Here is a 16988-nt window from a genome sequence, read left to right on the forward strand (position 1 = left end):
GACTGGAAAATGATTCTATGAACACACAATCCTAGAACTGGAAGAGCCCTTAACAAGCCATCCAACTGCACTCCTCTCATTGGGTTGGGGCAGAACTAAGCGAGCCAGGACAGATGGTGCAAAAACACTCCGGAAGTGAGCGCTCCACACAGTTCTCAAGAGCCCAAGTTGGAGTATAATTAAGCTAACTATCCCAAAGCTCTTCCTGAATCACCTGGTTTTTCTGGTCTTTGCAGATTTAAAGAACAGTTTAAATTTTTTTTCATTAAAACAATGGCTGAATCACCCTGTGGCCTTTTCTTTTCCAGATTGAACCATTCTACTAGCTTCAATCTTTTCTCAGAAAAGTTGCAGCAATAATTTCACTTTTTTTTTTTTTTTTTAAAGAATAATGCTAGCTTAGTCTAAACCAGGCATTCTTTTTTTTGGCTGCAGTGTGCAGCATGTCAGATCTTAGTTCCCAGACCAGGGATCGAACCTGCACTCCCTACAGTGGAAGTGCAGAGTCTTAGCCACTGGACCACCAGGGAAGTCCCTATTTTTTTAAATTTATTTATTTACTTATTTTTGGCTGTGTTGGGTCGTCGTTGCTGTGCACAGGCTTTCTCTAGTTGCAGCGAGCGGGGGCTACTCTTCATGGGGTGCGTGGGCTTCTCATCGCGATGGTTTCTCTTGTTGGGAGCACGGGCTCTAGGCATGTGGGCTCAGTAGTTGTGGCTCATGGGCTCTAGAGGACAGGCTTAGTAGTTGTAGTGCATGGGCTTAGTTGCTCCATGGCATGTGGGAGACCAGGGCTTCCCAGACCAGGGCTCGAACCCGTGTCCGCTGCATTGGCAGGCAGATTCTTAACCACTGCGCCACCAGGGAAGTCCCTAACCAGGCATTCTTAACCTAAGTATCTGTGAACTTGGATGAGAAGAAAAAAGTACATATTATTTTCAGTAACCTCAGTCAGAAATTTAGCACTTTCCTCTGTTACTATATCACAAATATTTTTTAAAATTTGAATAATTGTATTTCAATGTAATTATTTCCTTTATAATCCTATGTATTTTACTTTATGCATTTTGAGAAGGGGTTATTAGGGCTCACTAAGGTAAGGGTCCATGGCAAAAAAAAGGAAAAGAAAAAAAGGTTACACTCTGTGACCAGCGCACTTGTATAACCTTTAAATGAGAATTCTCCCGATTGTTTTGTTTTCTTCTTTTCCTTTTTGGAGATAACAGTGACTAGTAATGTACTTCATGTAATGTACTATTGTGCCTTTAGGTTTATGTACAAGTTAATAAAGAAGCAGCAGACGATAAAAGTGTAGCAAAATCAGCACATGAGTTCTTCCAGCGATTGGAACTGGGCGACACGCAAGCACTTGCACTCTGGCAGAAATTTCGGGACTTGAGCATAGAAGAGTACATTCGGATTTACAAGGTGCCCGCCCACTCTCCTGCTCTCCTGTCATGTGGAGCTGCTCTTGACGGGTACTCCTGGGTAGGAGGGTTGCTTCTGAAGTTCATGTTTTAAGAACAGATTTGTCATTTGTCAGTGAGTTGATAATTGGGACTCAGATATTGTTCTTTGGGCTGAAAGTTAGAGCTACAAAATAAAGCCTGTGAACTTCACAGGCTGAATGTGAAGTGACATCCTAATACTTCATTTCAGTTTGGCTTTTCTCTTCTCTCTTCTATCATTCCTTCACTTTTTCTTAATCATTTTTTCTTCTTTTGCTTCCTTAGGCATATATGTGATGGCTATAAATTTGTTTGTCTAAGAACATGTTGGGGGTGGGAGAAATACAACAGTGAATAAAAGAGATATAAGTTCTTTTCTCATGGACTTTACACTCCAGCATGGATACAGCAGATTAAACAAATTCGAGGCAGTGCAAATTCAACAAGAATATATACAGTCTGTTAGGTGGTGATGATGTATGTAGAAAAGTGAAGCAGGGGAGGGGTGGATCAGGGGTGCTGTCTGAAGAGAGTTTCAGCAAAGATCCCACATGGCTGGAGTAAGGAAGCAAGATGAAGAAAAGTGAGAGAGGGGTTGGAGAGGTTGGAGAGTGGGGTGGGATGTAGGACATTTTCCAGGACTGTCCAGTCTAGCTTCCTGCTGCAGTGGAAACGTTCTGGATCTCTGCTGTCCAATATGGTAGCCTCTAGCCACATGTGGCCGGTGAGCACTTGAAGTGTGAGTAGCGTAACTGAGAAAGTAAATCTTCAGTTTTCCTTAATTTGAATTTGAATAGCCATATGTGTCCAGCAACTCCCACGTTGGAGAGCACAGTACCGCTGTGAGGGCTTGACCGTGCGGGGAACCGTTAGGAAGGTTTGAGTCACGGAGTGACTTGATTTCATTCTTATTTTCCCCATCTGTCTGACAGACTGTAGAACATCCTATTTTGTCTTAGGGTAAGATAATAGGACACATGCGTAACTTTTTTTTCTTTTGTTTCCAAATCCTTTTAGCGTCTAGGAGTACACTTTGATGAATATTCAGGAGAATCATTTTATCGTGAAAAGTCTCAAGAAGTCTTAAAGTTGCTGGACAGTAAAGGACTCCTACAGAAAACAATGTATGACCAGGTTACTATTCTTCAGAAAGTTATTCATTCTGCTTTGAAGTTGGTATTGACGTTTTCTCTCAGTAAGGAGAGCAGAATGTTGTATGCAGCCTTCCTGGCATTTTTTTACAGTGCTTTTTGCTCTTCCGAGTACTTTCCCACATGCTGTCTCTTGGTGCCATAGCAAAATCCTGGTAAGCTTGGGAGAAAGAATATTATCTTGTTACATATGAGGAAACAAGCACAGAAAGTATAAGTGACCTGCCTAAGGCCACACCAGCTGATAATGGTATAACTGGAAAAGGGAAATAGAACGCTTTGTACTCAACCCTGCCTTTTTAAAAAGATTCCATCCTGTTCCAAAAGGATTTAAAGCAATTTATAAAAACAGGTATACTGAGTTCGATGGGTAGCGGGAGCAGAGAGCGGCCCCCAGAGAGCCCCGAGCAGCCTCACCGCCGCCGCCGGCCTGGTTGCCATCACAGCCCGGGAGGAGCCGCAGCCGTGAGCAGCGAGGCCGAGACCCAGAAGCTGCCCTCAGCACTGCCGACACCGAGCCCGGCACGACGGGCTGCGGCGCAGGAGGCGGCGGCCCCGGCAGTCTCGCATCGGCGGCACCTGCCGCCGGGGACAAGAAGGTCATCGCAGCGAAGGTTCTGGGAACATAAAATGGTTCAGTGTAAGAAACGGATATGGCTTCAGCAACAGGAACGACACCAAGGAAGATGAAGGTGTACACCGGACTGCCGTAAAGAAGAAGAACCCGGGAAGTGCCTTCGCGGCGTAGGAGACGGAGAGACTGCGGGGCTCCATGTCGCTGAAGGAGAAGAGGGTGCGGGCAGCAGATGTTGCAGGCCCTGGGGGGTCCAGCGCAAGGCGGTACACATGCACCAGCCCGTAACCATCACAGCCGCTCTTCGCGTCACAGGGGGCCTCCATGCAACCTCCAGCAGAATTACCGGGACAGCGAGAGAGAGGAAAAGACGGAGGGATTCGAGAGTGCCCCCGAAGGCTGGGCCCGACAGCAGCGGCCCTACCTCAGGCGCCGGCGCCCACATTACTGCGTGCGGAGACCCTATGGACGTCAACCACAGCGTTCCACCCTCCTGTGCGGGGAGAGGTGATGGAGGGTGCTAACAACCAGGGTGCAGGAGAACAAGATAGACCAGTGAGACAGAATATGTATCGGGGTTATAGACCACCGTTCCGCAGGGGCCCTCCTCGCCAAAGACAGCGCAGAGAGGACGGCAGTGAAGAAGATAAGGAAAATCAAGGAGATACGAGACCCAAGGTCGGCAGTCCCCTCAATGTCGGTACCGCCGCAACTTCAGTTACAGACGCAGACGCCCGGAAAACCCTAAACCCAAGATGGCGAAGAGACACAAGCAGCCGATCCACCAGTCCGCTCCCGAGGCTGAGCAGGGCGGGGCTGAGTAAATGCCGGCTTACCATCTCTACCGTCATCCGGTTTAGTCGTGCAACAAGAAGAAATGAATATGAAATTCCAGCAATAAGAAATGAACAAAAGATTGGAGATGAAGACCTTAAGTGCTTGCTTTTTGCCTGTTGACCAGATAACTAGAACTATCTGCATTATCTATGCAGCATGGGGTTTTTATTATTTTTACCTAAAGACGTCCCTTTTTGGTAATGACAAACGTGTTTTAAAAAAAAAACAAAACTGGATTTTCTCAATACACCTTTAAAGGATTTTAAATTGTTTCATATCTGGTCGAGTTGAGATTTTTAAGAACCTCATTTTTAATTTATAATAGAAGTTTACAGCTTGATTTTTTCAAAAAGTCAACAAACTGCAAGCACCTGTTAATAAAGGTCTTAAATAATTTAAAAAAAAAAAAGGTATACTACAACCCCAAGGTTTTGAAAGAGTAAAATGAGGAAATCAAGAAGCAGGGCAGAAAAAATAATAGGACGTCAGGGATGATATTAGTACATCATGTAACACACACTGGGATTCTGCTTCTTTGCTTAAGGTAGATTTCTAATTTAGCTTTGAGCTTCCTGTCAGCCAAACAGAAATGGCACCATTCATAGGCGCCCAGCCATGTGTAACACAGAAGCAAACCAGTTGCTTAGAAGTGCCATTTTTCCAGATGGCCAGCAAACAGATGAAAAGGTTCTCAGCATCACTAATTATTAGAGAAATGCAAATCGAAAGTACAACGACATATCACCTGACACGGGTCAGAATGACCATCATCAAAAAATCTACAAACAATAAATGTTGGAGAGGGTGTGGAGAAAGGGGAACCCTCATAAACTGTTGGTGGGAATGTAAATTGATACAGCCAGTATGGAAAACAGTATGGAGGTTCCTTAAAAAACTAAAAATAGAACTACCATACAACCCGGCAATCCCACTACTGGGCATATACCCAGACAAAACTATAATTCAAAAAAAACACATGCACCCCAGTGTTCATAGCAGCACAATTTACAGTAGCCAGGACATGGAAGCAACCTAAATGTCCATAGACAGAGGAATGGATAAAGAAGACATGGTACATATATACAATGGAATATTACTCAGCCATAAAAAGGAATGAAATGGGGTCATTTGTAGAGATGTGGACAGACCTAGGGAGTGTCATACAGAGTGAAGTAAGTCAGAAAGAGAAAAGCAAATATCGTATAATAATGTATATATGTGGAATCTAGAAAAATGGTATAGATGATCTTATTTGAAAAGTATAAATAGAGACACAGACATAGAGAACAAATGTATGGATACCAAGGTGGGAAGAGGTGGGGAGGGAGGAATTGGGGGACTGAGATTGACACATATACATTATTGATGCTATGTATAAAGTAGACAACTGATGGGAACGTACTGTATAGCACAGGGAACTCCTACCTAATGCACTGTGGTAACCTAAATGGGAGGGAAGTCCAAAAGGGAGGGGATATCTGCATGTGTATGGCTGATTCATTCTGTTGTGCAGTGGAGGCTAACACAACATTGTAAAGCAGCCATATTCCAATAAAAATTAATTTTTTAAAAAGTGCCATTTTTCATAGTAACAAAGAGCTTGTCATCCTTATAAGAAAGACATGGAGAATGTGGCTCACGACATCCTCAGCGATGTCCTTAAGGACAATTTTTAGATCGCCATATACAGATTCTAATTTTTGATCGGGCAGGAAAGACAGTAACAAAATTCTGTGGTTTTATTACTCAAGGGTACTTTCTTGCATGTTAAAAATTAGCCCAATATTGAGTGTTACACTAACTTGGATTAGAAGAAGAACATGATGTTTCATGGTTAAACTGAAGTTGAAATCTCATTTTTCAACTAGTTACGTTAAAGACTTTAAGTACTTCATCCAGAGTACAGAATTTAAAATGATAAGTAAATATTAATTACAAAATACCTACTCTTAATAGATTCATTCAAGGTCAGATTCCTTCTTATTCTTCATTGTTGGTTGTACCACTTATTGCTCCTTAAGTAATAAAAATAGCTCTGGTTTGCCAAAGATAATATTATAGATATTATACTATTAACGGTTTTAATTCATTATGTTGTTTCAGAGTTACCTTTTTGCATTTCTAGAAAAGGCACAGCTGTAGTGGATCTGTCAGGAAGTGGTGACCCCTCCTCGATTTGTACCGTAATGCGAAGCGATGGGACGTCTCTCTATGCAACCAGGTTTGTGTCTTGTGTGAACCTCATCATTAGAATGCATGACTTCACATTCTTTGTTCTAGGATTAATGCTAAGACAATCATTTTATTCTCAAAACTGTTACCAAATCCTGATTTCTAAAATCTTTTGTTCTCATCACTCAAAGTATTTTTATTGGATTTCTGTTTATGGCCATTTATAGTTTCTGGAAAGGTTTAATATCATCGGAAAAGAAACTGAAAAAGTGATTACAGTTAGTTAAACGTCATAGGATTTCCACAGGTGAATACATTGTTCTACAAACTATAAAATTGAAGTACCTCCTAGCCAACTATAAATATTTTATAATTGCATATTGACAGAAAATATATACTAAACGGTGCTCATGTTGGCTCAGTGGTATCCTCACTCGGTCAAGATCATCTTATGTGCATATAAGTACCAGTCCTCATTCAGCCTGTGGTAAAATAGACCGAGCGAGAAGTAGGCCATGCCGCTTATATTTTTTCATTTGTCTCCATGACCAACGCCTGTGGAAAGGAGCAGCCTCTGTTAATCAGTAAGAACTGGGTTTATCAAGCACACTTATTTCTGGGACAAAGCTAATAGGAAGGAGAAGACAGGACCATAAAAAAAGCCACACAGGCAAACACGGCCATACTCAAGCACTGCTAGCAAAAGGTTCTAGTGTCTCCCGGGCTAGAATTTTATGTTGGATCACAAACCACTTTTGTAGCATAGATAATGATATTTTGTTGTTGTTGTTAACTACCATCATTTTTTTCCAAACAACTTTAAACAACCATCTGCCTCTCTTACTGTCCCTTAGAAAAATCATTCTTATTTTCTGTTACTTTTTGGCATTTCTTTTTATCAATTCCATACAATTGGAGTTAGGAAATGAGAAGACCCTGTATATATAAGAGGTACATTTCTTTTCCTAGATACAAAAAAATACACAGTAGAAAATTTTTTTTGTGCCAGCTAATTATTGCTGGACAGATTAAATAAACCTTTGAGTAGTGGTTATAAGAAATGTGTTTACTCATGTAAGCAACAGGGAATTAAATTCATTATCTTGTAATAAACTGTAGTGGAATATAATCTGCAAAAATACTGAATCACTGAAACTAACACAATATTGTAAGTCAACTATACTCAAATTTAAAAAAAGAAAGAAATGTGTTCAGAAGAGAGGCTCCATGTCGTAAAGACTCTATAACTATCCTTATCTGCTATCTTTTGGGGGGCTATCATTAGGTCCAGATATTTCTGTTTATTTTCCTTAATACCTATACTTCCCCTTTTTTCTTTGGGAGAATCATCTTTGTGCCACTTGTTGAAATGTTTGATTTTTCACCTTGCTCTAACTGTACTGGTTTCTGTCCTTTCAATGGGTTCCTTATAGAATACAGCTATGTGTGTGGTTGTAAATTAAGGGAGTTGTTATAATAGACAAAGAAGAATGCAGGAGGATACTGACAAGAGCACAGGGTGAGGCTGGAGACCTGCATTTTTGTTCTGAAACCATGACCATCACTTAACCTCTCTGGGCCATGGTTCCCTACTTTGTGAAAAGAGAGACCTGAACTAAATGACCTGGCATTTCTTCTGGCTTTTTTTTTTTTTTTTTTTATGTTTATTTTTGGCTGTGTTGGGTCTTCATTGCTGTGTGCGGGCTTTCTCTAGTTGCGGCGAGCCGGCACTACTCTTCGTTGTGGTGTGTGGGCTTCTCATTGCGGTGGCTTCTCTTGTTGCGGAGCACGGGCTCGAGGCACGCAGGGTTCAGTAGTTGTGGCACACGAGCTCAGTAGTTGTGGCTCACAGGCTCTAGAGCCAGGCTCAGTAGTTGTGGGGCACGGGCTTAGTTGCTCCGAGGCATGTGGGATCTTCCCAGGCCAGGGCTCAAATCCGTATCCCCTGCATTGGCAGGTGGATTCTTAACCACTGTACCACCAGGGAAGCCCTCTCTGGCTTTCAAATTCAGGTTTTACAAACTCAACCTAGGACTTTTTCTTATATTCATCTCTTTTTCTTTGGATTAAAAAGGTTTTCTTGGTTTTGTGCTTGGCTCAAATCAAAAAATATAATGGGGTGTATATTTGTGACTTCGTTTTGGGGATAATCTATATCAGTGTTTTACAACCTTTTTTTTTGATTATAACCCTTCTCAGGAGACTTTTTAGCCATATTTTTTTATACTTGCCCATCCTCATGAAATTTTAACACCACAGATGTATCTGTATGTGTTGTATGCATATATGTGCTTTATACATAAATAGAGTAAAATTTTTTTGTCCCTCACGAGACAGTTTTTGCCTCCTTTCAGAACACATGCTCTGGGGACTTCTCTGGCGGTCCAGGGGTTAAGACTCCACACTTACAATGCAGGGGGCACTTGCTCTGTTATATCTGGATCCTGAAGTAGGTACCAATGACATTTTGATGATCCCCAACATTTCAAAAGATCTAGGAACTTTAAAAATCCTCAAAATCCTCCCAGGGTCATGTATTGTTAAGCAAAAATAGCTTTAATTTTTTTCTTGCAGTTTTATTGAGATATAATTGGCATACAGCACTGTGTAAGGTGTATAATGATTTGACTTACATACGTCACGAAATGATTATCACAATAAGTTTAGTGAACATCCATCCTTTCATATAGATAACAAAACTAAAGAAATAGAAAAAAATTTTTCTGGTGATGAGAACTCTTAGGGTTTACTCTCTTAACATTAACTTTCATATATAACATACAGCAGTGTTAATTCTATTTATCATTTTGTACTTTACATCCCTAGTACTTATTTATCTTATAACTGGGAGTTTGTACCTTTTGACCACCTTCATCCAATTCCCCCTCTCTCTGTCCCTTGCCTCTGAAATTCTACAAATCCTGTCTCTTTTTCTATGAGTTTATTTGGTTTTGAATTATAATTGACCTACAACACTACGTTAGTTCCTGTTACACAACATAGTGATTTGCTATTTCTATATATTCAAAATGATCACCATGGTGAGTCTACTTATGATATGTCACCATACAAAGATATTATATAGTTATTAATATATTCCCCACAAGTTAATTAGCTCTAATTTTAAAATTCAATATTTAAATAATTTTCACCTAAAATTTTTCACTTAAAATTTTATAGTTTATGGTTTGTTTTTAAATATTTTGTACTGTGTGCAAACTGGGTATTTTGTCCTTAACCAGAGATAAGAGGTAAGTGGAATTTTTGTCAGAGGAATTTATGGTCTTTTTAAATGCTTTAGAAAGTATTGCTTTCGAATGATCCAAGACGTTGGAAGAGTAGCTAGAAGATACTGTATCACCTATGTTTTAAATATGTTCTTTAAGAAAGTATATTGCAGAAAAGTGACAGGAAAGTAATTCTTTCCAGTAGAGGCTTAATTAACAAATCATAAAACATTTACCTACAAACACCTTGCCTAGAGCTATTTAGTTATTATTACTACTTGTCCCAGAGCTTTTATTTATTTTTTATCTTTTCACAGCACTTTCATAATTCTTTTCCCAAAGCTGTTTTTGTTATTACTATCTTGTACCAAAGTATGGTACTGGGATTATATAAGCATGGGTACTATACCCGAGGCTTGGAATAACAGTAGTTCTTAATGAGAAAAGCCTCATTACTATTAAATAGGTGAAACAAATTATTACCCAGATCTGCTTAGTAACTCTTAATCTATGGCCATTTTTTTCAGAGATCTTGCAGCTGCTATAGATCGAATGGACAAGTATAATTTTGATAAAATGATTTATGTGGTAAGTAATCACAATAAAGAACAAAAGGTTATGATCCCTACTTCATGAAAACTGCAAAGATAGATATTGAATGCCTTGTTGAAAAACTAGGCAAAAATAATTTTCTCAAACTATAGAAAGGATTCAATGTTAAGTGTATGTATGATGGCAAACACTATGTTTAAAAAAAAAAACTTAAAAAGTTCACATTGCTTCATAGTAAAAAAACCAAAAATTACCCAAATGAATGGTTATGTGTAACAAATATGTACATGTCACTATAATACATTTCTTTAAAATAACTTTCTATTTTAAATATTTTAGGACTCACGGAAGTTTCAAAATGGTAGAGTTTCCATGTAGCCTTCAGTCTTCTCCAAAGATAATATCTTACATAACCATGGTACTTTGTCTATACCAGGAAACTAACATTGGTAGAGACCTTAGTTAAATTTCACCAATTTTTACACATGCTTGTGTATGGGCATGGTGGAGGGGGGTATGAAATTTTATCACATGTAGATTCATGTAACCATCACCACATTCAGAATACAAAACTGTTCCATCACAAAACCACCTCTCTTATGGCAACTACTTAATAATCATGCGTTCCTCCAACCCTAACCACTGGCAACCAGTGCTCTGTTCTCCATCATACCATTTTGTTACTTTGAGAATGTTATATAAATGGAACCACATTAGGTAACTTTTTTTTTTTTTTTGGCAGTGTTGGGTTTTTGTTGCTGTGCGCGGGCTTTCTCTAGTTGCAGCGAGTGGGGGCTACTCTTCGTTGCAATGCACAGGCTTCTCATTGCAGTGGCTTCTCTCATTGCAGAGCATGGGCTCTAGGTGCACGGGCTCTAGTAGTTGTAGCACATGGGCTCAGTAGTTGTGGCTTGCGGGCTCTAGAGCACAGGCTCAGTAGTTGTGGTGCACGGGCTTAGTTGCTCCGCAGCATGTGGGATCTTCCCGGATCAGGGCTCGAACCCGTGTCCCCTGCATTGGCAGGAGGATTCTTAACCACTGCGCCACCAGGGAAGTCCCACATTAGGTAACATTTTGAGGTTGGCTGTTTTCACTTAGCATAATGAATGCCCTTGAGATCCACCCAAACTATTCCATGTGTCAGTAGTTTGTTCCTTTTATGCTGAGTAATATTCTAGTCTCCCCTTCCTTTCTTTCTGTGTGCAACCTCCCTTTCCCCGAAGGAAAAAAAAAGTTGCTATTAAATATATTTTTAGAGCTTAGCTTTGGCCTTCTTGGAGCTAAAGGTCATAACAGCTGAGAGAGGAGGAATTTAGATAGAAAACTCACAAGGTTAAATTTCATGTTCCCTCCTGGCTCAGTGGAGTGCTGCAGCTCTTACTTCCTTCTCTTCTAGAGGACTCACCTTAGACCTTCTTCTGGTGGCATCTGCTTTGTGTGCTTATTTAAAACATATCCACTGACAGTGACTCTAGTCTGTCAAAACTCAAATATTTTAATTTGATTTATGCCCAACCTATTGTAGATTAACTTATCAGTGTTCTTTTATTTTAAATAAATTTTTTTCTCAAGACAGATAAAGGGCAAAAAAAGCATTTTCAGCAAGTGTTCCAAATGCTGCAGATCATGGGATATGACTGGGCAGAAAGGTACTGTACTGTCTGCATGGTTCTTAATTGCCTGCTCAAGATTAAAGTTTTGCTAGGTCAGCCATGTCCAAAAACGTAGCAAATTGTTAAAAATTTTCATTCAAAATTCACTTCTTTGTTTCAAGATGTTAGTGTGAAAAAACAGATTTGTTCTTTGTGCTAATTTTTGCCCTGGTTATATTAATTTCTAGCTTATAAACATTTAATAAATGGTTTTATTAGACATCTCTCAGTGGCTTGATTTTCAAAATTCTTAATTCCCATCTCCTTTTTTTCATAAAGGCAACTAGTAATTTAATCATATGCTAGTGATTATGAAATGAAGCTGTGTGTTTAACATCTTCTGTGGCATACGTCACAGCATATTTCAATTTCTAAATTTTTTAAAACCTCTCTATGAGAGTTAAAGTTAAGACTATTCTCTGTAAGGGTATTGTTATATTCTTTGATCACCAGCTCCTTTTCAGTTTTCAGTGAACTAAGTGCCTTCTCCATTTTAGGTGCCAGCACGTGCCCTTTGGGGTAGTGCAGGGAATGAAGACTCGAAGAGGAGATGTTACTTTTCTGGAAGATGTTCTAAATGAGATTCGATTGAGGATGCTACAGAACATGGCTTCTGCTAAGAGTGAATTCATTTTTTTGTTGTTACAGACGTAACTTACATTCACTTTTATGTTTTGCTGGAATTCTGTGCAGCGTGATTTATTATAACCATCCCTCCATTGAACTTTCATAAACCTTGGCACAAATAGCTTTGCTAATTCGAGGTGCCAGAATTTCTAGACTTGCTGCTGGGCTGTTACTCAGTTTAGTAATGGGAATTGATACACCCTGAGCCTCTTTTCCTGGGCAGCTTCAGCATTGTCACTCCACGGTTGGAGTGCTTGTGCAAAGTTCCTGTGTTCCATAATCAGAAGCAAGTCCCAAGTCCTTATGGCTTTGTTTAACCTTCACCTTTGGAAAAATAAGTACCAGCTCTATCTAATGTCTTCCAAGGGATATTTGTAAGAAAAATAAATTCGTGTTTCTTCCCTTTTAACAAAGGCTTGAAAACATCATTATCAAAGTTAAATCAGCCCACATTGGGACAGTTAATTGCCTGCTGTACACCTGTTTATTCTTGATGCTGTCAGCATATGGTTTTGTTAGGTTTTATCTCCACTTTAGTCCCGGATTCTGTACAGTTTCATGCAAGGTTAAAGTAGCTGCCTTTGTCTATTTCAGCCACCAGAGAGCTGGAGAACCCCCAGGAGACAGCAGAGAGGGTGGGGCTCGCAGCCCTCATCATTCAGGTCTGTGAAGACTGCTTCCCGGGAGAGCCTTTTATTTGGTACTGGGACAAATCCCAGCGCTGAAGATTTCCTCTGTCATTTTAGGACTTCAGAGGTTTCCTGTTATCTGACTATCAGTTCAGCTGGGATCGTGTTTTCCAGAGTCGCGGGGACACAGGGGTCTTCCTGCAGTACACACACGCCCGCCTCCACAGGTGAGAAGAGTCTGCAGGGAAACACTGGGCCGCTCTGTCCTTCCCAGGGTGGAGTCTGGATGGAGCGATTCTGAGACCAAAGGCCCTGTTTTCTGGGCTTCTCCGACATCTCACATTCAAAACTAGTTGAAGTACAGTGGACCTCTTATTATGTTTGGGTCTTGTGGGGTTTTTTAAACATTTATGTATTGCACACCTATGAAACGAAATGCTTTTACATATATTACGTTATTTAGTACTCAGAATAACCCTGCTAAAGAGTATACTCCGTTTTCAGATGAAGAAACAGATGTAGGGAAAACTGAGGCATCGGGTCAAATGATGGTAGCTTCCGAGTCTAGGACTATATTAAGGAAAGCAAGACTGTGCGTTATGCGGTGATGTTCATCGTTTGCAACTGAGTCCTAGGATGACTTGTTTAATCCTTTGTTGTGTTTAAACTTGTGATAACAGTTTGGAAGAGACTTTTGGATGTGGTTATCTAAATGACTTCAACACTGCTTGCTTACAAGAGCCACAGTCTGTTTCCATTCTCCAGCATCTTCTCAGGTACAGTTTCCTAACATTATCAAGTCTGCTTCTGCTCCGTGAAATAACTGTTGTAGTTTGCTGACCACTGGAATCAACAGGCCAGTGACTCTAGACAGCGCTTTTCCAAAGGTGTGACCAAAAAGTGATTGCCTGCCCTTTGGGAGCAGACAGAGGGCATGCTCACAGCTAATCCTTGGGCTTAAAAAATATTATCACCATTGAATTAGCCCAGCTGTCTAACATCCTTTAGGTCATGGTGTGAGAATGTAAAGCCTGGTAAAAGCATAACCTTTTAGTGTAGAAACGATCATCTTCTCACCCTCTGTGATAAGTGAAGGAAAATCCCTGCCTTTGTGCACCATCCCTGAGACCATAAGCCCTTCATTTGCCTCTTGGTTTCAGTTCAGCTTCAAATACACTGGACAAGAGATCATACTTCTGAGCTCTCATGAGCATTCTCGGTGAAGCCAGACTTGTCAGGAGAGACTGACGAATATCTGGAAGGGATACGGAGGGTTAACAACAAGGCCTATTTCTCTGATTGCCACACAGTGGTCAGTGGTTCTTTCTTGGGATGAGGGGTGAGTTTACTAACATTTGGCTAATTTGTGAGGAAAAATAAGCCAACCTGGTTTTCTTGGCCGTGAGTAGACTCTTGTTTGCTAGATTATGTTCCTAAGCATGGCTAGAGGCTTTGTACGTTTAACAGCCATGATTTGAGTCCTTGCTTTGGGCTAGGCCTATGGGATCTCAAGGTGATTTAGAAAGTACCTGCCATCAAGGAACTTGTAAGAAAGAAAGATGTGCCTTTACCTTCAAATTTACACAAGGTCTTTTTTCATATATCTTCTACCATTAATGATATCAAGTCAACCTTATATCGTAGATCTTAGCTTGGTGTAATATGAGCCCAGCCTTCCCCTGCCAACCACTCCTGTCATCTTTCTTTCAGGTTCGATGAGGTGCTTTATAGGTCAGCCCTAGACCTTCAACCCAGGCATATTGTCAGTTACCTTCTAACTCTAAGGTATGTTATAAACTTGCTATTTGGGGGTATTAAAAGACATTTGATATGACAAAGGACCTTTCTTTCATCTAAAGGTCTCCTATAGACAAATCCATTGGCCTAAAAAATTTTATGCTTTAAGTTACAGGAATTCTTGCTTCATCTTTGCAAATTAGCAGTTAATTTTCATTCATTCATTCATTCATGCAGTGACTGAAGGTCTGGTCACTGGAGTCTAGTGAACGGGAACCGATAGGTACATCATGGGTGGTCATAGTACAGCATGTGTTAGGATAGATTGGACATGAGGGGCAATGTTAGGGCACTTAGCCCAGCCTTGAGGGTTCAGAGAGGGCTTCTCAGAGGAGAGGAGTAGATGTCAGTCAGGAGAAGCAAGGTGGCAGAGAAGGAGGGAAAAGCCCAGAGTTGAGCAAGAACATGATCCATTAAAAGCACTTCTGGGAGAACGACTGTGTTCTGTACTAAGGCGTTCTGACTTATTTTCAGGGCAGTGGGGTCCATGAAAAGGTTTTAAGCAGAGGCACAGAAAAGTCAGTCTGATGGAGGGTAGAGAATGAATTGGAAAGCGAGTAGATGACACTTGGATAGAAATTTCACGGTGGCTGTTTTAGAAAGTTTGAATAGAGGTTGAGTTTTATAGCAACAGTTGTATCTTCTCCTAAAGCTATTTAAGAAAGGAAGTATTTGCTTTTACTCAAGATTTACTGAAATCAAAGGTTTATTGGGACTTCTTCCTTGAATATGCTTTTTACCTTTCTTCCCCAGATTTATAGATTTTTTTTCCTGTAATTTCCACTTAGACATATAGAGATGAAGAAGCCAGAAAGTCTTATTAAATGTCACTTAATCATTGAAACTAATGTCATAGCATCATTTCTCTGGCACTGTTCTTGCTGCCATAACCTAAACAGAAAAAATATTTTAAAGAAGAGTGGCCAGTGTATGCAGAGTGGATTGATAACTAGTCTTACCCCACCTCCTCCCAGTACAGAAGGAGACAGGCCAGACCGTGTTATACATTTCATCTTGAGGGATGCCTAAACAAGGGAAAACTAATTATTAGTAAAAGAATCCCCTATACTTGTAAAACTAACAATGAAATCAAAATCTTAAGAACAATGAAACTAATCATAATACCACCTGGTATTAGTAGAACCAGGACCAAAAATCTAAAACCGGAGTTTAGTGTGTTTCACTTTGCCAGTTATTGAAAAGCAGTGAATTCAGCCTCAACTTCCCAACTTTGGAAATATCCTTTAGTGGCTCTCGGCTTTGATTTCTCTAAGTTGAGGGAGTAAGATTAGATATCAAGCTTATATGTTACACAGGAAATTAGCTGGTCCTAATCATGATTATTCTCTTCCTGTTTCAGTCATCTTGCAGCGGTGGCACACAAAACACTACACATAAAAAACAGTCCTCCTGAAGTGGCCGGGGTATGTTATGTCGAGTTTTGCTGTGTAATCTCTAGCATCCTCAGACTTATTACTGAGTCAGTCTTGTCAGTGTTTCTAAAATAGCATCCTCTTGTTCACCTACAGAAGTGTACTTACACACTCAAGGTAAAAATTAGAATTGGGCTGTAACAATCATTATTACTTTCCAACATACTGGACCATGAAACACCTTTTCCTACATCAAGTGACAGGGTGATTAGCTCCCCTTATCTGATGCTGTACTTTATGGAGTTACTGTTACTCCCACTCCACAGCCCTTGGGTACCAGTCTTACTATAACAAATCCTAGGAATTTGTCTTCCTTTTGCCTACAGGAAACCCTCGGGCACTTGGAGATACTGTTGTACATTAAATTAGAAGAAAGTTAGAATTACTTCTAAGAGGAATTTTATCTATTCACTCACAGTTAGCCTGTTACTGAATTGACCTTGAATCATTCTTGAATTTATTTTGTAGGCCAGACTTCATCTTTTCAGAGCTGTCCGCTCAGTCCTAGCCAACGGAATGACACTTCTTGGAATAACACCTGTATGTAGGATGTAATTTCTAATTAAAATTGCTTTTAAAATACTAAATGAATTCTAGTTATCTATTCTTACATGCCTTGCTATTTAGAATAGAACTGAAACTATTATTCTATGTCAGAATCTATATTTTATTGTCCATATTTTATTAAGTGATTTATCAACTTATTAAATCTTTATCTTTTAAAAAAATCATCTGAGTTTCCTCATGGTCAATAAGTACTAAATGGACTTTTGTTAAACTAAGTTAAATCTTTTTATTTATTTATTTTTTTGCGGTACACGGGCCTCTCACTGTTGTGGCCTCTCCGGTTGCGGAGCACAGGCTCCAGACGCGCAGGCTCAGCGGCCAT

General features: G+C 40.1%; 1 protein-coding gene and 1 pseudogene across 2 annotated transcripts in view; both read left to right on the forward strand.

Moving 5' to 3' along the window:
• RARS2 (arginyl-tRNA synthetase 2, mitochondrial) overlaps nucleotides 1-16750 on the forward strand; it is an 81346-nt gene extending 64596 nt beyond the window's left edge. Inside the window, exons 9-20 of the mRNA XM_082855532.1 lie at nucleotides 1270-1428; nucleotides 2466-2572; nucleotides 6136-6231; nucleotides 9937-9997; nucleotides 11534-11610; nucleotides 12111-12235; nucleotides 12835-12902; nucleotides 12987-13096; nucleotides 13550-13645; nucleotides 14580-14654; nucleotides 16027-16090; nucleotides 16568-16750. Of these exons, the coding sequence (XP_082711658.1) occupies nucleotides 1270-1428; nucleotides 2466-2572; nucleotides 6136-6231; nucleotides 9937-9997; nucleotides 11534-11610; nucleotides 12111-12235; nucleotides 12835-12902; nucleotides 12987-13096; nucleotides 13550-13645; nucleotides 14580-14654; nucleotides 16027-16090; nucleotides 16568-16654 (1125 nt within the window). The 3' untranslated portion in view covers nucleotides 16655-16750. The remainder of the gene's footprint in view (nucleotides 1-1269; nucleotides 1429-2465; nucleotides 2573-6135; nucleotides 6232-9936; nucleotides 9998-11533; nucleotides 11611-12110; nucleotides 12236-12834; nucleotides 12903-12986; nucleotides 13097-13549; nucleotides 13646-14579; nucleotides 14655-16026; nucleotides 16091-16567) is intronic.
• Nucleotides 2665-3997, forward strand: LOC309972004 (Y-box-binding protein 1-like; annotated as a pseudogene). The gene is made up of 2 exons: nucleotides 2665-2754; nucleotides 2974-3997. The product of its transcript is annotated as a Y-box-binding protein 1-like (transcript).
• Nucleotides 16751-16988: the final 238 nt, after the last annotated feature.

The sequence above is a fragment of the Leucopleurus acutus genome (genome assembly GCF_964270905.1).
Source record: "Leucopleurus acutus genome assembly, chromosome: 15".
Classification (NCBI taxonomy): domain Eukaryota; kingdom Metazoa; phylum Chordata; class Mammalia; order Artiodactyla; family Delphinidae; genus Leucopleurus; species Leucopleurus acutus.